We start from the raw sequence: 27,902 nt of genomic DNA on the forward strand, positions 1-27,902 counted from the left end.
ATGATCAGTTAGTGTGTTAGTATAACTGCTTTTGTTTATTTCTAAACTGATCCAAAATCCAGCCATGCCATATTTACATAGATAATACATAGGATAATATACCAAATGTGAATGCAAGAAAGAAAAATGTATTCCACATTTGCTTATTTTTTTAAATTTTATGTGCTGTATATGTACTGTATCCATTGGAATCTTGTTTTGGCTCTATGATCAATACTGCTTCATTAACATGAGAACGGATCAAGAGCGATATCAATTGATTGGTTGGGTGAATTGAAAGTGTGCAGTTTTTCATATAGATACACCCCAGGTCTCATTTCTTATTTAAAGGTGACAGTCTAAATATAGAACAGGTATATTAGTACATATCTGCTTCAAATATATTCTGCGGTTAGGATACACAACCATCTACAGTTGTGTATTACTTAGGCAATACAAAGTAGCACAAAAATAAAAACAGAAAATAGTCTTACATATTTTTGTGTTAGTTTTCTCTCCATTTCCAGTGCCATTTATGTTGCCTAACATTTACCGCAATCCTTTTCCTTTGTTTTCTTCTTCTATTTTCTTTCAAAACAGTTTATTAGTCTCTTAATATAAAACATATATATATAAATCTAGGAAATGACCCCAAAAATACATTCAGGTTCAAAAATGTATTTTTGCCCATTTAGAGTATACTCATATACTGAATATTTATATATTCTGTTACATTGTCCCTGAATTTCCAATATTAGCTACTCAAACAAAGTGTGGTGGGATTTATTTTTTGCCATTTTGTTTTAAGATGCACAGTTGTATACGCAAGATTAACAAAAGCAGCTGAGTCACAGGACCAGGCAAATCCTGCTTACATGCTAACGAGGTGTTGTTCTCGTTGCCATTGTTATAGCTGCGTTCCAATTTGACTTCTAGTTATTAGTTCCCTGGAGTCCGAAAATTCAGATTTCGTTTTATATCTGCTGGTTGCATCGAGGTTGTGCAGGAAGAACAAAAGATTGGAAGATGCAAACATTTCTGGCGCTTGCAGATTTGATGCTTGCTGAGAGCATTGGTGGTGCAGTGATTTGGGGCTCGCATACAGTCTAGCAAGCTCAGACTTGTTCCATATCACAATTTAGGTGCATTTATTTCTAAAGGATTCTTTTGTGCCAACAACTGGAGAGAACTTTTTCATGTGCTTATTATGCCTCATATTTTATGTTAAAACTTTCTATCTAGTAAAATCCCCATTATGGGTACAGACAGATCATGTGTTCTAGCATTCCACTGTCACAGCACTTACACTGGTGATTTGAATGTCATGATCATATATGGAGACATCGAGGGAACGATTCCTTCCCGTACAGTGCCATAAACCTGGGGTTTCAGAATTTTAACTTCACCCGCTAGCTCACCCACAAGTGTCTAGTGATTTTGGCCTCAAGCCCATTGTACTTAAGAGCCAGATAGTAAAGGCTAGGGTGAAAGGGGGCAAGGAAATGGAAAACCTGAATTAAAAACCTTCTGGAAATACTGCTTGTGTGTTTACAAAGAGTCTATAATAGTGATAACATCTTCAGAAATTGATGTTTTTCTTTCCCTGAATTCTTCTTTATTTTGGCTTCATCTCCACCCTTGTGTTAATGTCATCCCCATCCAGATCGTATTCTTCCACTTGACCACTGGTCCACACCTTCATACGGTCAGTCAGGTCGCTGCTTCTGGGGGCCAGGATGAAGTCGTAGATCAGGGCGGCACTTGCACCTCCCAGCATTGGACCCACCCAGAAGATCTGAAATACAACATCAAACTCAGGTATTTCTTTCAGTGCTTTCCAAAATGCTCATTCACTTTAAAGCCATTCTTGGAAACATTTGATGTTAGTCATGCACGTTGACATTGGATTAGACCTAGAGGTGGTTATGCGTTGAGGTGGGAGCCAAGAACTCCACAGTTCTAATCCTGGTTCTGATGCTGAGTTGCTATGCATCTTTGAGCAGATCACTTAAGCCAATATTACCAAAGTTGTTGGGTGCCTAAAGTTAGGCACTTACAGGGAAAAACATTTTGCATGTTCCCAAGTACACAAGGTCTTATTTTCATTGAAAATATGGGAACTGCATATGCTCTGTGCCTCTGAAAATCAGGGCACATTCATTTTGGAGTAAAATTTTTAAAAGTGCCTGAGTAACTTAAGCTCCCAAATCCCTTGGATTTTCAATGGGATTTAGGCTCTTAAATTGCTTAGGTGACTTTGAAAATTATACCTTAAGTGCCTCTTCTGGATTTCGGTGCCTACTTTTAGCTACACAAGTTTGAAAATGCTAAGCTAAACTAATTTTCCTTTATAACCAAAGTTACATTTTTGTAAATGGGAGATGGATGGCATGGTAAGCATTTATACAAGTTTTCTCAACTCTATCTTTTATCCTTCAGTTTGGAATTTATTGCATGCCCCAAATGCTAAGATTAGCCCTACTCGCTAATGTGCGGCATAGTGATCAGTAAAGAGATGGGAGAATACGGCATAAATAAGAGTCTTTGTTTGCCGGAGGATGGAGATGGACGGCAGGAGAGAGATCACTTGATCATTACCTGTTAGGTTCACTCCCTCTGGGGCACCTGGCTTTGGTCAGTGTCGGTAGACAGGATACTGGGCTGGATGGACCTTTGATCTGACTCAGTACAGCCATTCTTATGTTCTTATGTTCTTAAATTCACATTGCATGAGGATTTGTGCAATCAAATTGTACAGGCATAAATATTCATTCAAAGTGATTTTGAAAGTCATGTGCAATTGTACTGGTGAAAATTCTTATGCATGAGTATTCAATTCAATGATATGTGTACATTTATCTAATCAGGAAACAGACATTGTATCATGTGATTTTAAATGGACACACTTCAAGACTTTATTCAAGTTCCAGACATAGTAGTAGTTCTAGTGGCATCCTCCGTTTTAAGCATAGGGAACAGCTCTGAAATCTGTTGTATTTCCAATGCCCTGATCCAGGACAGCATGTAAGCGGATGCTTAACTTTTACCACAGGAATAGTCCCATTGACTTCAAAGCAACTACTCACATGCTTAAAATTATTCATAAACTAAAGTGCTTTCCTGAATTGGGGTCAAAGGCTCCATATATTCAAAGGTATTTAGGCAACTAATTCTCATTTATTTCAACAGGACTTTGGCACATAAATACTTTGAAGGATCAAAGATTAAGTGCCTCCACTGTAATTGACCAATCACAGCTTACAAACACAGCTTGACTATCAAGTACATGGCTGGAACTCTGCAATAAGTCAGTTTATAGCTAAAAGAATGCGCAAAATAAGATAAATGGGATAATATTGAATAAGAAACAAAGTTGAGGAGTTTGTGATCTGCATGCAGTTATTTTGTGGACTGAAAAAATGCTGTGTTTATTGAATGAAATATTAAATTATTCGCTCAGCTCTGATGATAATATATCTTTTAATGATTGTATTTTTGAACTGCAATCATACTTTTATAATGCTTCTTATCCAAAGATCTTAAAGTAGTAGGTATACATGGCAATGCTTAATAATTATCATGAACTCCATCTTACGTTTTTGTTACTAAAATAAAGTCCTGTAGAATGAACGATTTGAACTTACCCAGTGATTAGTAAAGTTTCTGGCAACCAAAGCTGAACCCAAAGACCTGGCTGGGTTAATTCCACAACCAGTGTAATCAATCTATGGGAAAGAAAGAGAACTGATGTTAGGGAAGTGATTCAGAATGTAACGTTGCACAACAGCAAAATATATATGTCTGATATACAGTAAAATCCATATTTAGTGATCACTTAGCAGGTTTGTGACTGACCAAATGTGATTCTGAATGGAATCATCTATGGAGTCTTCTAGGGAATGGAATGGAAAAGAATAAGAATGGAGACTTCTATGGAAGGTGGAGCAGAATTGTACTCAAGGGGCCAAGGGTGGAAATCCCGGCCCCACTGAAGTTAATGGGAGCTTTGCCATTGACTTTAATGGGACCAAGGTCTCACTTCAGGTTCAGAGCAACTGTGAATCAATGTAGCTTCAATTTTAATGGAATTATGCCAGTCTATATCCTGTGAGGACCTTGCCTGGTACATCTGGGTATTCTTTGGAATCATTTCTTAAAACCTGAGGTTGTCTAGTTTGGGTAGTATCTCTTAGTGTCATTATTGAATATTTGCATATGCCATAGGAGTCCATGCCACCTTACAAAGGTCACAAAGACATGGTTCATATCCCAAAGAGCTTAACATTGGGGTTATATGAGACACACAAGAGATGGCATCAGGCCAGGTTGGGGAATGGGAGACGTTCACAAAACAAGGTTAGGATGTTACTTGTCTTCAAAAAAGCTAATTCCTTGTTTTATATTATTTTGTTATAATTTTATTTTAAAATATAGAATATTGAGTGTTGATGACTCAAGGCAAGTCACTCTGGGGAAGGAGTGGGGTTTGGAGGAAGGGCTTGAAGGAGAAAAGGGCTGCATGGTGTACAGGACTTGGGAAGATATTCCAGGAGCAGCAGAGGAGGAGCGCAGAGTTGGTCAGGGAAAAAGGAGACAAATGAGGCTGGTGAATAGCAGAACTAGTTTAGTGCAGTTCTTGGTGGACATACTGTGTCTTTCACCTCTGAGGTTTCTGAAGTTTAAGTGATGGTTGTTGCATTTGGAAATGAAGGTATTGTTTGACCTATGACTTTATAATTGTATAACAATATCCCAAAGTACTGTATTAAGGCATAATGCCATATAAGCTGTAGAGTTTGGGATGGTACTTTACATTAATGTAGAATCTTTATAAGGGTGGGTCACAAAGATGTCTTCAATTGGCCGGGCTAGTGAGTATTTCAGGGTGATATACCAGCAGGATAACAGATATTTAAGGGGAAGATAAGGACTGTGAAAGGTATTTTGGCCGGCAGGCTGGAATTTATGGCCTTCTGGCCATGAACAAAATAAGCTAGCCACTCCTGGAAAAATCCTTCTAAGGACCATTATGTGAGAAATTGCAGAGTATCTACAATGAGAGTTAAAACTTACAGCAAGAAGATGTCCTAAGGCAACAGAGAGCCCAATGGCCAGAGGTGCTGATCCTGAGAGATCATTTCTTCTCCTGTCTGTGGTGGCAAGGACACACAGCACCAGTTGGAAGGTGGCAATTATTTCAATGCCCAGCCCTTGGCCTGAATTGATTCCATCTGCAAGCTGTATGGAGACAAGGAGAATAATTTCATCTGACAATCTGAGCCATATGCAGGTGAGACTTGAGGTGGAATGTTCATACTGTATTAGTTCTTCAGTGAGAAATTCTAGGCCAGTCAGGCAATTTCATCCCTCGGGTTGCTTTTAATTGACCCCAAAGAGAAAATCTAGAGTTGAAATACCAGCCACTGTACTCATCAAATGCCCCTGGAACTGTTATTAGATGATACTGTAAAACTATAAACTCTTCCAGCCACAAATTAAAACTGAGCTCCTAGACACAGTGGCTTTTGGTAACACAGCCAATTGCAAGTTTCTGCAATAAGAACATAATCTGTATGTATATGAGAGACAGAGAGAACCCCAAATCTGCCATCTATAAGTTTAAGGTTACACACACCCTATCCACTGAACTGAGTGTTCAGTGAACATATTAATTTCTTCCCAAAACCTAGACATTGTAGAAACAGATTGCACATTGCTCTGTTGTCGTACAGCAGCAAATGCCGAATAAAAGCAAGGGGAAGAAATAAGACAAAGAGAAAGAGAGATTGTGTGATCCACTGGGTAGAGCACTGGTCTGGAGGCTAAGAGACCTGACTCTGTTCTTTACTCTGCCACTGGTATACTGTGGGACTTTGGGTAAGTCACATCATTTCTCTGTGCCTTACTTTCCCCACCCTTTATCTCTCATCAGCTTGAGTTGCAATTTCCGCAGGAAAAGGGCTATCTATTACTACCAGCTTGTACAATGCCTGGTTTTCTGGAGGCCCGTGATCTCTGTTGGGGCCTCTCAGTGCTACCTGAAAAAAAGAGAACACTCACAAGACAAAAACGCCACACAATTGCTGCTGAACCCTTCTGAAGGAAAGCAAGTTCTGGGGGATGTGTCATAACTGTCCTAAGATCTGAATCTTAGAGTTCAGAACATGAGAAGCTAGCATGAAACCTCCAAACTTAATTACCAGCTTGGATCTGATATCACTGCCACCAGCCAGAAAAATTCCAGTGTCTGGCTCACTCTGGTCTCCCCAAAACCTTCCCTGGGGAACCCCCAAGACTCAGATGCCCTGAGTATCACCACAAAGGGAAATAACCCACTTCCCTTCTCCCTCTTCCCCTCCAGGTGTTCCCTCCCTGGGTTCCTGGAGAGATATACAGATTCAAGCTCCATGATTCTAAACAAAGGGATTCCACCCTCTTTATCTCCTCCCAGATTTCCTCGCCCTGGGTACTCTGAGAGATTCCCTACTTCAAGTCCTTGAAACACAAGTACGGAGAGATCTAATCTCTCTCCCCCCTCACCCAGAGGGTATGCAAAGTCAGGCTTAGTAAATCTAACACAAAGAGATGTTCCCCCTCCCTTCGTTTCTTATCCTTAACCAGTGAAAAACACTTAAACAGATCTTAAAAAGAAAGCTTTATATAAAAAGAAAGAAAAAAAACGACATAAAATTGGTCTCTGTATCAAGGTGACAATATACAGGGTCAATTGCTTAAAAGGAAAAATGAATAAACAGCCTTATCCAAACAGAATACAATTTAACACATTCCAGCAACTGCACACATGTAAATACAAAAAAACAATATAAACCTATTGTCTTATCCTTGTACTTACAGCTTGGAAACAGAAGATTAGAAAGCCTGGAGATAGAGGTCACTGAACCAAGACAAAGAACAAAGAACTCACACCCAAAACTTTCTTCCACCCAAATTTGAAAAAGTCTTGTTTCCTGATTGGTCCTCTGATCAGGTGTTTCAGGTCACTTTTTGTTAACCCTTTGCAGGTAAAAGAACATTAACCCTTAGCTATCTGTTTATGACAGGATGGACCAGCTCTGACAGGCATAGACACAACAATCTTGCTTCTACTGATGTCAGAACTAACTATTGACATCAACAGTGTTACTTCCCCACAACACTGGCATGCATCAGATCAGGGCCACAATATCTAGTACATCATTGAGCAGCAAAATGAGTAGGTTTGCTTAGAAAAAAATGAAATTTGCTCATTTTTTGGAAGTTCCATGGAAAACTTGTGCTCAGGAAACATGCATAGATCATGCAGAGTACATGTAGAATGCTGTTTGTCCTAGTTCTGTCCATTGCTCACTAAACATGGGCCTGTTTCTGATCTCAGCTACACTGGTTTAAATGAGGAGAAACTCCACTGAACTCAATGTTAAGTGACACTGTGAAACTGGAATCAGGCCAGTGTAACTGAGAAACAAGCCTGCTCTGCAAAGTTTAAACCCAACGTCACTGTTATCAGTAGGTTATCCCATTTGTCATAGTATCTGCATTAAAAAGTGCAAGGCCATACGTGACAATAACATATTATAATTATATTGTGACCCATCTGGAACAAGAAAAGTACAGGAAATCATGTTTGAAAATCTGTTCTCATGAGTTTTCCAGCCTAATTTCCTTAGGAGAAACATTTGGATAACTTCAGAAAATTACCCAAACTTCTGGATGCTTAACAAAGTCCTTTGACTTTCACCCCTCACTAGTCACTTTCCTGAAAAAGCAAAATGACTGGGCTAGAGCCTCATCTGGCATAAACCAGCACAACCCCATTAAAATCAGTCTGCACTAGTTGAGGATCTGGCTTATGAATAACACACTTTTTTACATGCGACAAAGAGTCCTGTGGCACTTTATAGACTAACAGACTATTGGAGCATAAGCTTTTGTGGGTGAATACCCACTTCATCAGACGCATGTAGTGGAAATTTCCAGAGACAGGTACAAATATACAGATCCAGACTAACATGGCTACCCCTCTGATACATTTTTACATGCTACTCATGAAAGGAGCTGGATTAATAGCCCTACAGTTAGAAGTCATCTGTTTCTCCACTGGTGCCGAGTAGTGTCCATTGCAATGACGTTATTGTGCAATGTGGACACCCATTCTCTAGGAGGTGGACCGAGACAACCAACCATCCTTCTGAACAGTAATAGCATTTGGGAGCTATTAGTCTTAACTTAATAAGAATTGATTGCTTGGAGATGAAAACCTCCACTACCCAAGCATCCATAATAAACCCTTGTGCCATACCACCCGGCTCATCTATTGGTTATTCACCCATTGCATCTGCAGCTTCCCACCCAGCAATTCCAAAAAGACCGTTTATTTATTCCATCCCACCTGGCCCATCAGCCCTCCCTTCAAAAAAGAAATCACTTTATTTATTGCAAATCAATGGGGCTTGTGCTCCTAAGTCACTCTGGGTAAGTCTACGCTGCAGCTGGGCAGGGTAATTCCCACCTCGGGTAGATGTGCACATGCCTAGCTTTACTTGAACTAGTGCACTAACAATAGCAGAGTGGCTATGGTGCCACAGCCAGCAGCTTAGACTGTCTGAGTGCATACCGAGAGTCTTGTTACAGGGTTATACTCAACTGCGGCCACACTGCTATTATTAGGTGCTAGCTTGAGCAGCGATAACATGCGCACATCTACCCGCGCTGGGAATTATCTCCCCCTCAGGCCGTGGAGACATGCCCTTAGGTATTTTTGAATATTCCACCTATATATTGAACTTGAAAGGCCAAATGTTGAAATGTAGAAGCCAATTGCAGGTGCAGACTATGAAAATCAGGGCAATGAGACAAAGGTCCCCCAATACAACTATGGAGTCAAATTCTCTGCTGTTGTATCATTGAGCAACAACTAGATTTGCCCTTCATATCAAAAGATTTATTTTAAAATAAATTACACCGTGAAAAACAGCTTTAATCCTTATCTATGGGAGGCGGAAATCATATTCTTCCTCCTCCCCCGATCCCAAAAAAGAGGCCCATGTTCAAAGGTCATTCTCTGTGTTAATCAACACTTATTGATGGACTCTGTGGAATCAAAGAAAACCTGGAAAGGTCATAGGAAACCTTTACCAATGTCATAGGAAAGCTTTTCCTTTTGCATGGGCTTGTCAGACGTAATTACATCTGGCCTGAGAGGCACATCAGTTTTCATTGGAATAGGAAGGAGTGCGGGCTATGTTCCAAAACTCTACAAACCAGGACTAAACATTGGATGGTCTGCCCTGTTTTTTTCTCTATTCCTTTGGTCGGATGTCAGTAACCATGGTGCTATGGAGGTCTGTCTGCCTTGTCTTAGAGGGTCACTATAGTGTTATACAAAGCTGTATTAAGGCAATCTGGGCCCCTGGGTGCACCACAACATGGGGCATTCTGTGGTTCCATCCCCACAACCATATCAGATATTTGGAGTGAAGACGACAGGCAGCCCACTTTTTCCCCGAAAAGTGGAGCAGGGTAACTTCTCCCCATACTTACCTGAGCAGCTAGGATGTATCTGCCGGGAGGAGTAGGCCGGGCCTGCTGAAATCCTTCATCCCTTCCAAATACATAGTCCTCTTGCAAGGATGGTGCTGATGGAGGTACCCCTGTCACACACCTTTGAGATGCATGAGGCAGTTTACACCTCTCAGAGATGTCATTTCAGGCTTTCTACAGACTCAGGCAGACATAACTATATTGGTTACACGTGAGTCATGTTTGCAAGGTTTTCTTCACAACCATAGGGCTAAAAACATCTTTTTTTTAAATGAAAGCTTATTTTTTATCTACTCATCTAACTCCGGGATCTGAGGCCCTAGGCATACACGGAGGTTGCCTTTGCCTCAATCTGAACCTAGTAGCATACAGTATTACAGGACAACAACCATTCTTCTGGCTTTAACCATCAGAATGTATGTAATGAGAAACATCATTGTTTTCATAGGAACATGGGGTTCTGATGGTAAATTATTCCACTGGTCCCACATATCTGCTATCCCACATCTAGCACCATCTACCACACACCTGACCAAGGTGCTTGTCCTGCAATTGGACCTGCATGGGATTTCTACAGGATCGGAGCCCAGGTATTCAATGTTTTTATTAGGAAATATTCCTTCCTGGCCTTTGTAGTGGTCAGTTAATGCTCTGAAACATGAGATTTGATCACCTGTCTAGTGGGGTGAGGAGAAGTCCATGTGTCCCCTTTAACTATGTTTTTTGTGGTTTCAATTCAAACCCTTGACGGTTTTTGGCAGGTGAGTTTCCTTTGGTCTTTTTTTAAAGCTAATATGCTAAAAAGAAAATTAGGAAGAAAGGAGACCAGATGGTTCTAAGAAGGTGGTGGTAAAGTGCAGGGCCTGTCACCTGTGCATTTTAAGCTCAGTCATAGAACTGTTTGGCATTCAGCAAAAGTCAGTCCCACCTGCCAGCTGTTTGGTGGTTTATGTGAACGCATTAGATGGTCCTTGTCAGTTCCTAATGTCCACTTCGCAAAACCCACCAGCCCAGTCCCAACTCTAGATTGACAGTTTCAGCAGAGACTGAGGGAGGATGGAAATGCAACTAACCCCTTAAGTTTACAGGTAGCTCCTCAAAGTCATGGTAAGCCATATGGGACCTTGTGGTGCCATTGCCTATGCTGTTCTCAATGGTACCAGATGACAGAACAAGGAGTAATGGTCTCAAGTTGCAGTGGGGGAGCTTTAGGTTGGATATTAGGAAAAACTTTTACTTTAGGAGAGTGGTGAAGCACTGGAATGGGTTATCTAGGGAGGTGGTGGAATCTCCTTCCTTAGAGGTTTTTAAGGTCAGGCTTGAAAAAGCCCTGGCTCAGATGATTTTGTTGGGAATTAGTCCTGCTTTGAGCAGGGGATTGGACTAGATGACCTCCTGAGGCCCCTTCCAACCCTGATATTCTATGATTCTATGTATCTGACAGGAAGCCTTTGGCTCTCATGGATTCAAGGCCTACAGCCATCCTGAGTTCTGCATTTTAGTGTATACTTGTTAAAACAATGGACTCAATCTGCTGAACAGGTGGGGAGAGGCAAAGGTTGCTATAAGCCCCCTTTACACCTCATGCTGCTTGGCCCTGAATTGGCCTCTGGCACAAGTTGTAGCAGCCACAGAACTGCTCTAACTCACAGTAACTAGAATATCCCAGGGTGGCTCCAACACACCCCGTGTCACAGGGAGAGGGGATGGGATTCCCCAACATTCAAGGAATCCTCCATTGCCTCTTTAGGGCAGCTTTACGATCACTTGGTGCCATTCCGACAGCACCAATTGACCTTCCTGGGGACAAGGATCATTCCCAATAAATGTACAGTATGATTTTAATAATTGCAGCTTTTGGACATCATACAATGGAAGTGGTGGCTTGGGTTATACTAGTGCATTTCCGTGTTCTCTTTGTTATTGTCTTACCTAAATGAACAAAAATAAACAAAGAATGGCAGAAAGGTAATGGGAAATGGGAAAGAGCATACACCACTGTCTGTGTTATACCAGGTGCTGTATAAGAACAAAGAACGACCATTCAAAATACAAGTTTGAAGGATACCAGCTCTAAGAAGAGAGAGGAAATGTTTCGTGTTGGAAACGGAGTATCACTGCTTGTAGAGAACCTAGCACAACAGGGTTCTGCTCCTTGACTCAGGCTCCTAGGGTATGTCTACACTGCCCACTAAGCCTGGGCTCTGACTCCGGTTTAAGCCCAAGCCCGTCTTCTGTCCAGAAACTGAGTAGGTTCAGCAAACATTCAGGAAGGTCCTCTTGATTTTGTTATAGAATGATATCCAGGGGAAAGGACAGTATCACTCAGACACAGCACATCTACCTCTTCCAAAGATAATCTTCATCTATCAGGAGCTTCGCAATTGCCCATTTACCCAACGGCATGGTTAAAAACCCTGAGCTTCGTTACTTGAGCGTTAATTATTAAGCGTTGCTCAAGGACAACACACTGCTCCCTTTCTGGGATGATTATTATCTATATAACCCTGGCAACCATTCATTGACTCCATGGCCGTGTAGAAGAGTGTGGTCTATAAGTAAATCTTTCTTGGCGTTTGCATGCAGAACTGCAGGTAGTTCTACCACAGCGCACTCCTGATTTAAAGTAGATAATGTCCAGAAACAGCTTTTATTTTTGCCGGTCTGTTTAATGCACACTTGGAATTACATCACCCACTGTTCAGTTCACAAGACCCATCTCAAGCCTTGGTAAAGACAAGCAGGTGATGTAATCTGATGGGATGGTTCAACAGCCTGCAAGATTCAAAGGTACATTTGTTGTTCAAACAGTGATCACTAGAGCTGCTCATGGAGTGAGCAGAATTCTTTCTCTGTGCAGTTGTGGGAAACATATGGCAACCACATTGCAAATAGCTCTTACAGGTGACAAAATGCTTCGCTCTTTGATTTGTCCATGAGTGGAGGTATTCAAGCTACCTTCTTGCTGTTGCTCTTCATGGACATATTTAGCTGACCCATTTCCACCACTTTGAGCAGGAGTGTGGGCAATTAATAGCATGTTTTCTTTCCTTTTGTTTTATCAGAGCAGGACATTTCTTAGTAATCTGACTTCAAAACAGAAACAGGGAACAGGAAATTAAACTGGCCCAAGGTGAACATGACTATGTACTTTTCTGAGGGCTTCATATTTTTTGTATTAGGGACAAAAGTACATCAAGTCAAAACATGGTTCCAATTATATGGACAAGAGAATAGAAAGGACATTATTATTTGTTACCCAAGGTGGTTTTATCACGTGGAACTATGTGCCATATCATCCAGCACCCTTCTAGCTATGTAGCATACATTCCAGGGTTCAATTCACTTTTATATAACAGGGAATTGGTCAGTTTCTCATCATTCCTTTAAAATATGGAACTTTTTGCAAATGAGTACATCAACCTTGCATAGGGGACATAGTGATCTTTGTATCTTCCGAACACTTCTCTACATGCCATACTGATATGTTTTCTCCTAGCATGAAAATTAAGCAATATGGAATGTAGAATTTCCTTGACAAAAACCTCCAGAGTTACTTTTAGTGAATTCAATTCTAGAAATTACAGGTGGAAAAGACTTGTTAGGTCTTCCCTTTAGGAGTACTGGAATGTTCCCTATAGTATGGCTTATCTAGTCTGGTTTTAAGGAATGGGATTTTCATCACTTCTCTTGGGAATCTGTTGCATAGTTTCACAGAGTTTAATGCTCAAAAGCGCCATTAGATCATGCAGTCTGACCTCCTGTGTTTAACAGGTAATTAATTTTTATCTATATACCCCTATATTATGCCCAAAGATTTTAGTTGGGCCAAAGCATTATAGTCCTAGGAGACTAATCTGTGTGCTGCAATTTACTTTCCTGTTCTCCCTGCTAGCTAGTCCCCTTAGACCATCCTAAATAATTATTCTCCCTTCTTCCACTAACAGCTAATGCATATTTATGCATTAACCCTGAAGAACCCCACATACGGCATAGCTTGCAAAATAACTATATAGGACTGTGAGAGTTAAAAGATTCTTCCACTGTGCTGGGCTCACTGAAATCCTTAATTCCCCCAAACTTTCTTTTAATATGTTTAGAGTGTAAATGCAGTGTGCACAGAACCTAGCATCTGTGGGGCATTACTGTAATACAGATAATATAATCAATAATAATAATAATTAATAATAATAATTAATAATTTGTATCTTTTTCCTACAGTGAACTCATTCTTTAGTATGTAACATACAAGAAGCTTCTAATAACTACCACTAGACATCCCCATATTTCCCACCATAGACATTAGCTCACCCAGTCCATCTCCCTCCCAGTGCAGGTCTGTTCCCTAAAGAACATTTCCTGCTGCTTTCCCCAGCCGAGTTTGAAGTATCCTAAGTGATGCAGCTCTCCCCACTTCTTTCAGGAGGTTGTTTCACAGACATGCACTCTCTGAAAGTGTTCCTTACTATTTAACTTAAACACTCCCCTGCTTAATCTTACCATGTTCTTTCTAATGATAATTCGTTGTACGACCTGAAATGATTAATCGCCTTCTTTTCTATTCATACTCTACAAATATCAATACTCTGTTATCATAGCCATTAGTCATTATCTAGCCAACCTACAGAGATTCATATTAAACTCTATGAATCTCATCTCATAAATCAATATCTGCAGTCCACCCACACAACCACTTTGTTCTACTCCACAGTCCCTCAGTTATTCTGTTGGTACAGGACACCTTTCCTCAGACTGGCTCATCTGTTGTCTCCATTAACTCAGGTAACTATGTCCCGACCACCACAATTCATGGTCCTGTTCCAATTGGATATGAGCAACTTCACTTCCTGTCCTAGCCTGTACTTAGGGGTTTTATGCACCGTAGAACTATGGCAGCATTTAATCCCAGTGATGGTGGCAATTCAATGGGGGACCAAAACAATCACTCTATGTCACGTGGGTATTTTTAAGGGACTTTGAGATACTGTAGGATCACAGCACTGAAGTCAATGGGACTGCTCACACGACTGAAGTTAGTAAAAGCTGTTATCCAGCACTTTACAAACCGGAAAGCTCTATAAACCGGCATTTCTCATCTTCACGGAAAGCCCGATTTATAGTTCAGTTGGTGTGGGGCCAGCAGGCTTCCAACCTGGCTCTGCTTGGCTCCCCAGAAGTGGCAACATGTCCCTCCTGCTGCTAGGCGGAGGAACGGTCACAAGGGGTTCAGAGTGCGGGAGGGAGTGCAGGGCTGGGGGTTGGGGTATGGGACAGGGTGTGGGGTGCAGACTCTGGGAGGGAGTTTAGGTGAGGGAGGGGCTTGGGGAAGGGGGTTGTGGCACAGGAGGGGTTTCAGAGTGCTGGATCCAGGTGGCACTCACCTCACGTGGCTCCCCGCAAGCAGTGACCTGTCCCTGTTGCTCCTAGGTGGAGGCATGGCTAGGTGGCTCTGCGTGCTGCCTCTGCCCTGCCCTGACCGCTGGCTCTGCAGTTCCCATTGGCCAGGAACTGCAGCCAATGGGAGCTGCGAGGGCAGTGCCTGTGGATGGAGGCAGCATGCAGAGCTGCCTAGCTGCACCTCCAACTACGAGCATTAGGGACAGGTCATAGCTTGCAGGGAGCTGCCCAAGGTGAGCACTGCCCAGATCTGGCACTCCACACCCCCTCCTGCACCGCATCCCCCTACCCATAGACCTCTCCTGCACCCAAACTCCCTCCCAGAGCCCACACCCTGTACCTCTTCCCACGCCCCAACCCCCATCCTGCACCCCCTCCTGCACCCAAACTCACTCCCTCTTAGTTAACCGGAATTTTTCCCTTATCGGCACCCCCATTCCCCCACCATGCTGGATAAAAAAGCTTTTACTACATGTGCTTTGTTGCATACTGTTTTGTTGAGTTGGGGTCAAAATACGCTATGGCCACGATCTGGCAAAGCACAGAAGTATGTGCATAACTTCAATCGTGATTAATATTCCACGTGCTTAAGTGCTTTGTCAAATCAGGGCCCAGATTCTGTGAGTTATTATAAAGTAATCAATATTGCGATGAAGTTGTCATCTTCATAACTTTACAAAGGCTTTGACATTCAGATTTACCTTTGTTTGTTACACAGCAGGTAAAGCATTGAGAGTTCTCCCTGAGTTGACTATTTAATAATGTTAAATCCTCAGCAGTTGGGTAACTGATTAATCATAACATGTTAATAATGGTTCTATATGGTAGACCTCAAACCACTTTTGTGGAAGAGCTCAAACAATAATTAATTAACAACATGCCTGTGAGACAGGCATTATTACACCCATTATTTAGCTGGTTTTGATTTATATAGTGCCACTTGTCCGAAATCTCTGGGACACAAAGAGATTTAAGTGGGTTTTTTTGTCTCAGACCACACAACAGGGGCATGCTCCAAAACTCATTGAAGTTAATGGAAATCTTTTTAAAAGACTTCATCAGCCTGTCGGTCACTGATAGAACCTGCAGTAGACTATGGGGGCATAACTTCCTGTCCTCTGCCAGACTCTCCCTCCCAACAAATACAGATGAGAAAATTCTAGATGCCAGCCCAGGCATTTCTCTAAGAACAGCTGTCTTCCACTCTTTGGACAGTAGACAATCTCAGATAATAAGACCCAAGCACTATCCTCCAACCCTCTCCACTACAGGGTGAGAAATTAGTCATTCCTTTTGTGTTACAGGGCCCAATGGGCTATAAAGAGAAGAATGATGGCTTCATTTATATTAAACCAATGTATATAAATCTAATGTATGTGTCCAGTGGCAGACAATAAATGTCAATATATCTACAGGTCTTTCATTAAACATCGCCAGTGTGAGGCAAAGCATTTGTGGAAGAGTCTCATTACATTTTCCTTTTGTATATTCCCCGTGGGAAAGTTTCCTTGTGAAATGATTTTTTTATTTTACTGTTTGGGAATAAACTAGGAGGGTTTTTTTTTCTAAACTGAATTAAAACTGAGTAAACAAATCCTTTTTAGAAGCATGTTTGGAGCACTTAGTTATACAGATAAACTATTTGTTACCTCCTTCACTGGCAACTTGTAATGAGAATTGGGTGCCTACCTGAGCTTTGTGCCTATGACAATCTCCCCCAGTATGTGGACACTGGAACAACTATCTGGCTTTGTACAAACACCACAGTGTGGGCACTTGTTGATTGCCTTGAAGTAGCATGAGTTTTATATTTCTAAACCCAAACTCCAATGAAACTGAAATCTTCCTTGGAATTAAGGGGCTATCCAGACACTTCTCAAACCCGAGGTAGTTTATACCTTTAAACTCTCCTTTCTAAAGGTAAAAAATGGCCATTAATATTCAGAATAGTCTTCTGGAGCGAAGGCAGCAACTTCTGCTCTCTCATTTTTCTGTCCTGGTCATCAATATAGAAGCAACATCAGAAAAACGGTTTAGGACCAAATTCTGTCTCCATTACATCCATGTCACCTCTGTCTATTCTATTCAGGTTCTCAGATGGCCCACATCACCATATATTGTCTTTAGAAAAGGGATCAGGGAGAGAACATGTGAGTGAGAGTCAATAGCAGCAGTAATAAGGGAACTGTGCTGCGAGTTGGAAGGGTCTAAGAATCGGAGAAAGACTGGCTGTCTGAGGTGTAGATTGTTTTCCCAGTGGAGCCCAGGATACAACAGGATTTCTAGGCCGCATCCCCAAACCCAAGTGGTGGATTAGAGACCTCCACCTCTTTGGGGAGAATGACTTTGTTGAGCTATTCAGACACTTTTCACCTCTCATTTATTTATGTGTCTATTTATTTTCCTGACCAAGATAGAGGACAGGCCCCGTGTAATTGATGTAATGGAATAATATGCTGCCCTAAACTCAGATTTCATTGTCTTCTGTGGAGCTCTACCCACTTACTATCAGCTCTGAATACAGTTCTGAATTTCAATGTAATTATGTATTTTTCACTGGGATTTTCCTTTTAGAGCACATGGTATCAGGTTCTGCTCCCATTCCCACTTATGTAAATCCAGAGGGGATTTACTGAGTTCTTCTTGTTATTGCTGTTATATTAATATTCCTATTTGTATTGGGGCAGCACCTAGGAGCCCTTGCCATAGACCCAGCCCTGCATTGTGCTAGGTGCTGTACAAACACACAACCAAAATTATAAAAGCAAAAAGACATGCTCTGTATATACGGCAAGAGCCAACAGGTGGAGACAGACCAACAGGGGAGCACAAGGAAACTATGAGACAACTTGGATGTACAAAATAAATGTCATTTCTCACAAATGAAATTTACATCATAATACCTTTTCTTTTTTTTTAAATCCTGGGATGACAGATTTCTAAAATGGCTAATGAAGATCATGTTTACATTTTGAATTTTTTATCAGCCTTTGTCTGTTAGTATGACCTATTGTTATCTAGTGTTTTCAGTTAAACTAGAGAGTGGGAAAGCAAACACTCATTGACTATAAATCACTGTGAAAAAAGCAGGAAACTTGTTTATGAGAACAGGAAATTTTCTAGAGCTGTTTTTTCCTCCTTTAAAATTTGTGAACTAATTTTGTGGTCAGAGAGGGAAAAAAAGGGTTGTCATAGATTTGTCTTTGTACGATTCTTATTCTTACATTTTCTAGGATTCTCTTATTCTTTAAATAGCTGCCATCTTCCATCCACCCGGAGAGCCACATTTTTGGCTGTCATAAGTGAACACAGCTCCATTGACTTCCATAAAGTTTTACTCATTTACACAAATGGAGAATTGGCCCCAGAGACTCCCACAAGCTATTTTCATTACCTCATTCCTTCCCTCCATCCTGCCTCTCACCAGAAAGACCTCTTCCTCTCCCCATTTATTCCCAGATTACTACCTCACATGCCAGATTCCCAGTCTGGATCGATACAGATAGCTACTTTTTTCATGCCTAGTGACTCTCAACTGGATTTGTCTCAAGCCTTGAAATGCAGGCTTGGTAGCCCTGCATGACCTGGAGCAAATTCCTCCTACACACAGCTCTGTCAGGGCATCGCTTCCTGTGAAATCTGTGATGCTTTTCCTAGGCCTGCCCTGAGCCTAAAGTGAAAGATGCCAGATCAAAGATTCTAGAAAGTAACGTTCACTGACTGGTCACAAAACAGTCAGGGTGGTGGCAGAAAGAGTTTCCTACAAATTGTAGCAAACACGTCTCAACTTTAGAACTGAAAACTCTAGAACACAAAACAAATTTCACCAAAGATTTTCAGGAGGAGAGGAAGTTCTGTTTTTTCACTGAGGAAAAAAAATCATCAAATATGTTCTGGACAGTTCTACTCACTCTTAAATTGCTGGAACCTTCTCAAGGGGTTAAAAAGATTACACATTTCCTTTTAGTAGCTTGAACAAAACTAATAGATATGATTAGGTCTATTGTATCCCATTCTTATGCAAGTCTATAGATTTTCTCCCACAATCTGAAGTCATAGAATAATATTTTGTATTTAAAGAGCACATTTATTCCAAGGATTTCACAGCGCTTTCTAAACAAGAATGTTTAACTCTTCCTAATACTCTAGCCACCACCAGGGGTCCACTTCTGGGCATAAACCTTGCTCAGGAGGGCTCTATTCTAAGCCTAGGGACTGGACTGGTGGGTGGATGGTTCCAAAGAGATTCTAGAAGCCAGGGATTGCTACGCCCCTTTCTCCCATCCCCACCCACTGTACTAGGAACCAGGGTGCGGTTTAGCCACTGCAGCTCTGTGCCATTTAAGGAGCTCCCACATCGAGAAAATCTTCAAGTGGCCAATTCGGCTGGTTTTATAGCTGCTTCACTCCACTGGATAGCATTATCATACTGTAGGTTCAGGGCCATCATGTCAATTATATTGTCTTAGGAAGGGGTCAGGAGGGGATAGTTCCATGCATTAAGCAGATGTGTTGATTTGGGTGGACAGTCTAAGTTGTTTTATAGCCTCATGAGATGTGCTAGGCCTAATTAACGCCTCCAGACAAACCATATTCCCTATACACTATGCATGTTGTGCAAGGATCTCATTTACTTAATGATAAGGCTATCTCATGAGTATAGTAGAGAAAAAAGCTGGGTGAGGTAATATCTTTTACTGAATCAACTTCTGTTGGTGAAAGACACAAGTTTTTGAGCTAACACAGAGCTCTTCTTCAGGTCTGGGAAAGATATTCAAAGTGTTACAGCTAAATCCAATGCCTTGTATTTAGGTGTGACACTCTGAGGACCTTTCCCAGAGGCAGACCTGAAGAAGAGCTCTGTGTAAGCTCAAAAACTTGTCTTGTTCACCAACAGAAGTTAGTCCAGTAAAAGATATTACCTCACCTATTTTGTTTCTCTAATATCCTGGGAACAAAACAGCTACAACAGCACTGCAAGCAGGTACAAGTATAGTGTCTTTTACCAAAAAGGGTTTCAAAATACATATATTGGGTGTGACTCGCCCATCACAGAGAACACAGGACATTTCTGGGGTGGTAGAGAGCAGCTATTCTGCATCAGAAACACTAATCACTAATTTTTAGGTGGGGAAGGAAAGAATAACTTCTCCAAGTAAAACTGCATAAATATTCTAAAGAGGTAACACAGCCAGGAAATAATGGCTAACTCTCCTGTTCTTCCTAAATTAACTATAACATTTACCCCAGGGTGCTAGTTGTATGTCTCATTCAGAAGATGGATCTTCTCTCACTATGGAAACAAGTTACTAACATAGCAACACCGCTGCAGTTTTCAAACAAGTGATTTTCTTGTGCTCTGTATCTTATCAAAGTCACCCATCTCCCTGGCCGAATGCTGTTAGCTACTACCCTAGTATGAAGTTCAGCTAAAAGACTGAAATATGACAAGGATAATTCTATAGTTCTCTCCATCCCCCAAAAAATATCAAAGAGCTCTGTAAATTATCTGTTGTATGCAGGGATCATTTTGCCCACCACTGAAATGCAGCCACTTCTGGAGTGCATTACAGCAGCTATAGAGTGTGTTTAACAGTGCAAAACATAACAACACAACAGCTAGGCCAGCAGGAGAGAGAGAATACGGTGTTTAATTGAAACCACAGGGAGAATTTAGTTATGCAGAATGTAATTTCTTATGTTGAAATTTGAACAGGGTGCAAGGACTTAAGTCTTTGTCTTATAAAGGGTGCCATGCCCTCTATAATGTCTGTAAGTCCAGACCTCAGATTTATGTCTTATCTGTCCAATGGCACCTCCAGGAGTACAATACTCCATAACACAAGGCTGGCTCAGAGGAAAAAATGCTGCCTACTCATTCACCATCCTTGGGGTTTTCTTTGTAAGTCCCACCACCCAACCCAACTCCTGACCCAATCTGATTTTGTTTAGTTTAAGAGTGAATGAGATCACAGTTTAAGGGCGCGGTCATAATGAAAGAGGGAAACAGGAAAAACTGAATCACCAAGGCAAAACATACGCAGAGGCCACATCGCTCTGGTCTTTCTGAGGCTTTCTCTAATCTGTGATAAGAGCTGTGTGAATAACCAATTTTTGGTTTGGTGGCAGAATCAAAAAAAATTGTTTCGGTCCACCCAACACTAAAATGTTTTCAATTTTTCAATGAACAAAAAATAGGACAAAAGTTTGACCCAAACCCAAAACATTTCATTTCATTATCAGGGAGGTTTTTGAAGTCCTTTCAAAAAGACAACTGAAGAAAAATTCAAAACAAAAAGTCATTTGACATTGAAAAATTGAAACAATTTGTTTAGAAAATATCAAAACAACTTATTGGGCTGATAAATCAGTCCTGGTGCTGAACAACACTCAAAGACCACTGCTTGTTCTCCTCAGTGAGTTACTTGCATTGAGCACATGCGGAAGGATTTGTCCTGTAATGGCAAAGCGCTGGGGAAGGGAGGGGCATGAAAGTAGTGGTTACTGCCAAGCACCGATCCTGCTGTGGTGAAGAGCTAATGCTGTGATGAAGCACCCTCCTTCCTTTTTTGGGCAAGACTTTTGAGGCATCTCCAAGCCTGGTTAACCAGACAATATAAAATCATTTTGCATCCCAGCTTGTACATTCATGCATCTGCCACTGTTGACTCATCTGTGGGACACAGCGTACTTGACTGGGTGTGGCAGAGGGACTATCCATTAGAGAGATAGTCCAAAGCACACTTGAGGAACAATATGCAGTGAAACCCATACAGAACTACACCTTTATTCGTGTGATCTATTGGGAGACTGCTCCAAAATATCTCCGAACATACTGAATCCAATTGTGTTCTGGCTTTATTCAAAAGACATCTCCTTTATGTAACCAATTTCTGTCAGCCCACTGCATGCTCCCTTAAAACAGAGTTGGTTGTATTTATTCTTCTTGTTTTTCCTAGTCTGTCTAGATTAATCTCCTCTGCTACTCATGTTTATTTTCCTACCTTTAAATTCTTTTTCATTTAATTTAAGGCAGAATTATCACTAGTTTTCCAAACTTGAAGAAAGGTCTGTTAGAACAAGCAAGGAGCTTGCTTGCTAAGCTTTGCAGTGGGGTTCTCAGCAGCTTTAATAAGTATACAAAGCCACATGAAGTGCAGTAAATTATGAACACATGAAGCAGTGCATATATTTTTCACAATCTTATAATTTCAGCGATAGGGAAAATTGACTTTAAAATTGACATCACATATTTTAAGGCAATCTGGTAAAAGTGTTGAGATAATCATTGATGGGCAGCAAATATCTTTACTACAGCAGTTATCTGACAACATATCAGTTGCCTCTTGCCTACTTTTCATTAACTTAAGCAGGTTGTTGACCATTAATAGTCTGTTTAGTGTAAGTAAACTGCACATTAACAATCCTTAGCTTACAGATCTGTCTCAAACACAGAATAGTCAGCTACATTCAAAACCAAGGCTTTGGGTCTTGGATTTACTCTGCTCTTACAGTTCTAACATGTGGAAACTAGTCTGGGGTGAGAAGCTGAAATTATCCCCCCCAAAAAATAAAAAAGATGCAAGATGATGGAAAGAGATGCCTCCTCTGAACTGCAAACAGATACCTTTCCTGTGTTAACACTGTGTCATGGTTAAAGACTGACAAGGGAGGGCCAGTTTTTTAGAATTGCACATACCCACCTTGTCTCTTACTGTCCTTCAGCATTAGTGTCTGATTCAAAGCCTGCTGAACAAAATAAATGTATTTTCCTTAATGTCAGTGGCTCTTGGATCAGGCCCTTTTAATGTGGTCATCTTAGCGTAACACCAACAGACCCTGGTCAGAGGCAAGCAGGATTGAACCTGGTACTTCTGGAGTTAAATGCACGAGCCTCAAGCCATACAGCTCTTAGCTAAGCTTCTAGAGCAAACTCATTAATCTCCTAGTGGTCTGGGTTCTGTTGGAGGGGACAGAATACCACACCCAGCAGGTATGTGTGGTTTACATTAGCACCATATAGTTCCTGAAAGTAAACTCTTTAAAGGAGTTCAATACCTTTCCCTGCTCCCTGCACCCTTGCATCTCTCTTGGTGTGTTTTGTTATAACTGCTGTCATTTTGCTTAGCTTGCTGGCATTGCTTTTTATCTGTTTGGTTTGCTGTTGGTAGGCAGGGAGGCTCACTATTACCACGAAACATACATGCAGGCCTGAGACTGCATCTGCACAGCAGGTTGTCTGTTCACTCACACTAGTCATGTGCAAATGTGCTTGCACTTTTTTTTTGGCTCATAAAAACGTGAACAATTGACCCTAATAAAATCTGACGATGTTATATCAGAAACCACTCCTCTAGGAACTGTAGCCCAACCTAAAAGCCCCTTCTTTTTTTCCACACATTCCCATTAATGTCCCTCTCATTCCCACTGAAAGCGCAAGCCACTGAAGTTGTTGGCAACAATGTAGGTTCTATCCCTTCCCTATTGTACTCTAGTTAAAGGGGGCGGCACTGTACAAAGGCAGATCTACATTGTTTCTGCTTATCTTCTGTTTAAGGACGGATCCAGCCTGCTCTGAGGCTTGACCTGTGGTTTTTTTCCCATGTGATCTATCGTGACAGGTTCTGAAAAACCTTCTTGTCAGGGCAGCTGCTGTGCTGTTTTCCCCCTGCACTGAACTTAGCCACCCAGCCAATCTGGACTTGCCAGTGGGAAGTGAATAAACTTGTTTTCCTCTCTATTTCTCTCACAGGGAAAACAACAGCTGCTGCTCTCCCCATCTCCAGGGAGATCCCCCCACCGAGAGTCCAGCCAGAACATTTAGCACTGAATGAAAAATCATTTCTTATGAATATTTAACAATGAAGACCATTGACACCCATGTTTGGGATGATAGGTGTCATCTTAGAGAGCTATATTGACTGCATGATTAGGGTGCTGATCAGTGTCATGGACAAATTCCAATGTGGGGATATGGTCACATATGGTGCTAGATCAGGGGTGGGCACACTTTTCGCCTGAGGGCCACATCTAGGTGGGGAAATTGCATGCAGGGCCATGAATGTAGGGCTGGAGCAGGGGGATGGGGTGCGGGAGGGAGTGTGGGGTGTAGGAGGGGGTGCGGTGTGTAGGAAGGGGCTCAAGGCAAGGGGTTAGGGTAAAGGAGGGGGTGTGGAGTGTGGGAGGGGTTCAGGGCAGGGGGTTGGGGTGCAGGGAGGGGTGTGGAGTGTGGGAGGGGGCTCAGGGCAGGGGGTTGGGGTGCAGGAGTCGTGCGGAGTGTGGCAGGGGGCTCAAGGCAGGGGGTTAGGTGCAGGGTGTAGGGGAGGTTCTGGATGTGGGCTCTGGCCCGGCGCCACTTACCTTGAATGGCTCTGGGGTGTCAGTGGCACGCAGCGGAGCTAAGGCAGGCTCCCTGCCTGCCCTAACCCCATGCTGCCCTGGAAGCAGCTGGCACCATGTCCCTGCAGTCCCTGGGGGTGCGGGGGAAGAGGGCTTCACATGCTGCCCTCGCCTGCGGGTACTTCCCCTGAAGCTCCCATTGGCCATGGTTCTCTGTTCCCAGCCTATGGGAGCTGTGGGGAGAGGTGCCTGAAGGGGAGGGCAGCATGCAGAGCCCTCTACCCACTTCCCCTTCCCCCAGGGCCGCAGGGACATGATGCCAGCTGCTTCTGGGAGCAGCGTGGGGCTAGCAATCCTGCGGGCCGGATCTAAAGCCCTGACGGGCCAGATCTGGAGTTTGCCCACCTCTGTGCTAGTGCCATAAAATAGCATGTTTTTTCCCTACAGGGTATTCTCTTCCCCTAAAAGCACAAATTCCACTGAATTCTGCTGAGTTCCTGTAAAGACTCAGAGGCTTCCTTCCTGCATGTCAGGTGGAATTTTTAAGTCTCCTGGGGTAAAATCGAGTCCCATTGAAGCCAATGGCAAAATTACCACTGATTCCACCCTGACACTTCGCACATGCCATTAGATTTAGTAGAAACATTGGCAGGCTGGGAGGGCAATAGGAGTAAAATATTGGTTCATCTGGGGGGAAAAAATGGAGAATGACCCATTACACAAAGTAAAACTATTTCCCCATGTTTATTCCCCACCCTCATCCCCACACTGTTCCTCACAACTTCTTGTCAACTGTTGCAAATGGACCATTTTGAGAACCACTACAAAAAGTTTTTTTCTCTCCTGCTGGTAATAGCTCATCTTAACTGATCACTCTTGTTAGAATGTGTATGGTAACACCCATTGTTTCATGTTCTTTGTGTATATATACATCTCCCTTATGCTCAGATACATTTGTTAGTCTCTAAAGTGCCTCAAGTACTCCTGTTCTTTTTTCTCAAGGAATGGTTCTTTCCCTCTCACAGCCAGCCTGTATTTGTTTTATTATCCCTGTAGACTTTTCGCCCTGCCTTCTTGTCATTCCAGTTTTATCTTCCCAGTCTTTCCTCCTCCCTCCCAGGCTCTTCTCTTTGGGGTTCCTGTCTCCCAGCCCCCCCTGCCTGTGCAGTGTGTGTAGAGCCCTCATGACTTGGGGGTTAGTCAGAAAAACAAAAGCAGTTTTGTCTGGTGTCACATATCCACCCAGCAATGGTCCAGGTTCACCCAGGTTTAGGGAGAACCAGTGCACGAGGGTTTCACAACTGACCAGAGTGCAGATGGGGAAATCCAAATGCTAACACTCTGGGAAACAGACCACCCACATTTAATGGCAGGTGGCAGCGAGGTGTTTGCAGGAGACCTCTTTGGTTACATCATGTCCCATGTGCTTCACTCCTGCGTGGTCTGTTCCCTCCGGCACTGGTTTCGGAGGGAAAGAGTACATACCATTTTTAGATTCTGATCCAAAGCCTATTGAAGTCAATGGAAAAATGCTCATTGATTCCTATGGGCTTTGGGTCAGCCTCATAATAATTATCAAAATTTTTAAGCTGATTGGATAGATGGATCATCCTATCCCCTGTATCCACAGATTCCAGAGAGGTAAACAAACAACTAATATTAAAATGGAGCATGAAGACCAGTGACACCCACTTGTTACTCTGGAGTAACTTATTAAATACCAACTGTTACTAGATTTCTCATAATTTTCATTGTAGTTGCCTATGACACCTCAGCAAGTTAAACCATATTACATGATTTGTTCATTTAGTACTCTCTGACTTGTTTTGTTTGTTTTCTCTTGCCTATAAAGGGGCTACCTGTAGCAAAAGACACATTCTGATCAAAACCTTTGCTTGCAAATATGCCCAGTGACTTAAACTGGGTGCTGAATATTAATGTCAAAAACTGCAACCTTAAATTCTTTATATGGGAGAGAATGTCCAGATGATTTATAATAAGTGCACTTTGCAGAATCAGATGGAGTAACTAGCCATAAGGGAAATCCCAGTTTTAATATTCCTGTAGGTAACACTAATCAGGTGTTTGTGGCTATGTGACTGACATTGAAAATAGGCTCATTCTACGTCAAACAAATGCTTAAAGATATCTGTATCCATTTAGTTGCCACTCTGGTCAAATGCCAGTATTTTAAGGAGGAACAGCTGCACTCAAATGAGCTGAGCAGCTTTAATGAAATTACTGTCCACAGTCACACAGCCACAAACATCTGGCTGTAAAAGTATTGAAACCAGGGCTTCTATTATAGACAGTTGCCTCACCTCCTCTTGGACAGAGCAATGCAGAATTCAACATTTCTGTAAGTGTATTTATAAACAAACAAAAACACAATAAGTGGCAACCTTGACTCAATGTCAGAGAGCGATTCAGCTCTCAGTATAATGCAACAGGTACATTTCATTGTGGGTTTTTGACCACAGGATTTCCTTTGCTACAGATCTCCATCCCCCCACCTTTTTCTCTCTGTGTTTAGTTAGGTACCCATTTTCTTAGCATCCATCCTGGGGCTCCCTGAGCCCCTAATTAGGTAGCCTATACAGAGTAACCTGAAAACAATAAAAATATATATTCATCTATGCACACTAAATGGCATCACCAGAAAAGATATGTAGACTGAGATTTTCAAAGTCTCCTAAGGGATTTGAATACCCAATTGCCAATAATTTTAATAGGAATTGGGCATCTAAATCCCTTAGGCAACTTTGAATATATCATGCTTGACGTACAAAAGCAAACACCAACATAATGTGATTCGAGTAACCACCAGCATATGACTTTGTTTCAGGAAAAAGAAGACCTTCTCTTTGATCTCTGACTTACAGAAGACGGTTTATATATCCTTAATCTCTCAGTGGTCGCAAGTGACAGCATGAGCCCTAAAAACTTTATCCTATGGCAACTGAAGTCAAGGCAAAAGCTTCCGTTGACTTCAGTGGGCTTTGGATGAAGCCCTATTTTCAATAGAGTTACTTGCATTCTGACTGCCTGCCTCAAACGCTCCCCAGGCACCAGATTGCCCTCCTCAGTAGGTTATTGGTCTTACATTAAAACTTCTGCTTGAAAGTGGGAAAGAAAAGGTGATTGGCTTACCGCATTGAGCCCAAGGGAGTTGTTTGGAAGAGATGAAGTGACTCCAGAAAGAATCGCCGTGGCTACCACTGCTCCTAGGCACTGGGCAACGATGTACATGAAAGCCTTCAAGAGGCTGATCTGACAGCTCAGCAGAAGACCCAGGGTCACCGCTGGGTTCAGGTGGGCACCGCTGATGTGGCCCACACTTTGTGCCATGGTTGCAATCGCGATCCCAAAAGCCAGCGAGACCTTCACGTTGTCTTGAGTGGCTGTGGCTGTCTTGTTGCCGACTACAGGGAAATTGTAGCCCAGTGCAGAGCCAATGCTGATAAAAATAAAGAGGCTCATGGCTAAGAACTCAGCCACTATTGCCCTCCAAAACATTTTCTTTTTGAATTCACTAGCCATCTTTTCTCTCTCTCTCTCCCTCCCTTCCCCTGCTTGATATTTCTCTTCTAAAGTCTGAGGAGAAAGCTGAAGAAAAAACAGAGTTCTTGGATTATTTATAGGGCTTT

General features: G+C 42.1%; 1 protein-coding gene and 1 long non-coding RNA gene across 3 annotated transcripts; one reads left to right on the top strand and one right to left on the bottom strand.

Annotated features, from left to right (window-relative positions):
• Positions 1 to 14: 14 nt before the first annotated feature.
• On the bottom strand, positions 15 to 27,897 carry AQP1 (aquaporin 1 (Colton blood group)). The gene is made up of 4 exons (XM_030549972.1): positions 27,406 to 27,897; positions 5,053 to 5,217; positions 3,624 to 3,704; positions 15 to 1,774 (listed from the first exon to the last, which is right to left on the bottom strand). The coding sequence occupies exons 1-4, from the start codon at positions 27,793 to 27,795 to the stop codon at positions 1,595 to 1,597; spliced, it is 816 nt and encodes a 271-aa protein (XP_030405832.1). The 5' UTR covers positions 27,796 to 27,897; the 3' UTR covers positions 15 to 1,594.
• Positions 1,710 to 14,769, top strand: LOC115645378. Of its 2 annotated transcripts, none has more exons than XR_003998722.1 (3): positions 1,710 to 1,797; positions 9,968 to 10,109; positions 11,536 to 14,769. It is a non-coding gene; the product is annotated as an uncharacterized LOC115645378 (long non-coding RNA). The 2 variants fall into 2 exon arrangements; XR_003998723.1 differs by lacking the exon at positions 1,710 to 1,797 and adding an exon at positions 6,962 to 7,001.
• Positions 27,898 to 27,902: the final 5 nt, after the last annotated feature.

Source organism: Gopherus evgoodei, chromosome 2 (genome assembly GCF_007399415.2).
Source record: "Gopherus evgoodei ecotype Sinaloan lineage chromosome 2, rGopEvg1_v1.p, whole genome shotgun sequence".
NCBI classification, from domain to species: domain Eukaryota; kingdom Metazoa; phylum Chordata; order Testudines; family Testudinidae; genus Gopherus; species Gopherus evgoodei.

What these genes read in the sequence shown, in the direction of transcription:
- AQP1 (XM_030549972.1), bottom strand. Translation starts at nt 27,795, where the DNA reads ATGGCTAGTGAATTCAAAAAGAAAATGTTTTGGAGGGCAATAGTGGCT. An exon ending in ACTCCCTTGGGCTCAATGCG is followed by an intron (nt 5,218 to 27,405) that starts GTAAGCCAATCA and finishes GTCTCCATACAG; the next exon opens with CTTGCAGATGGAATCAATTC. An exon ending in CCTTAGGACATCTTCTTGCT is followed by an intron (nt 3,705 to 5,052) that starts GTAAGTTTTAAC and finishes TCTTTCCCATAG; the next exon opens with ATTGATTACACTGGTTGTGG.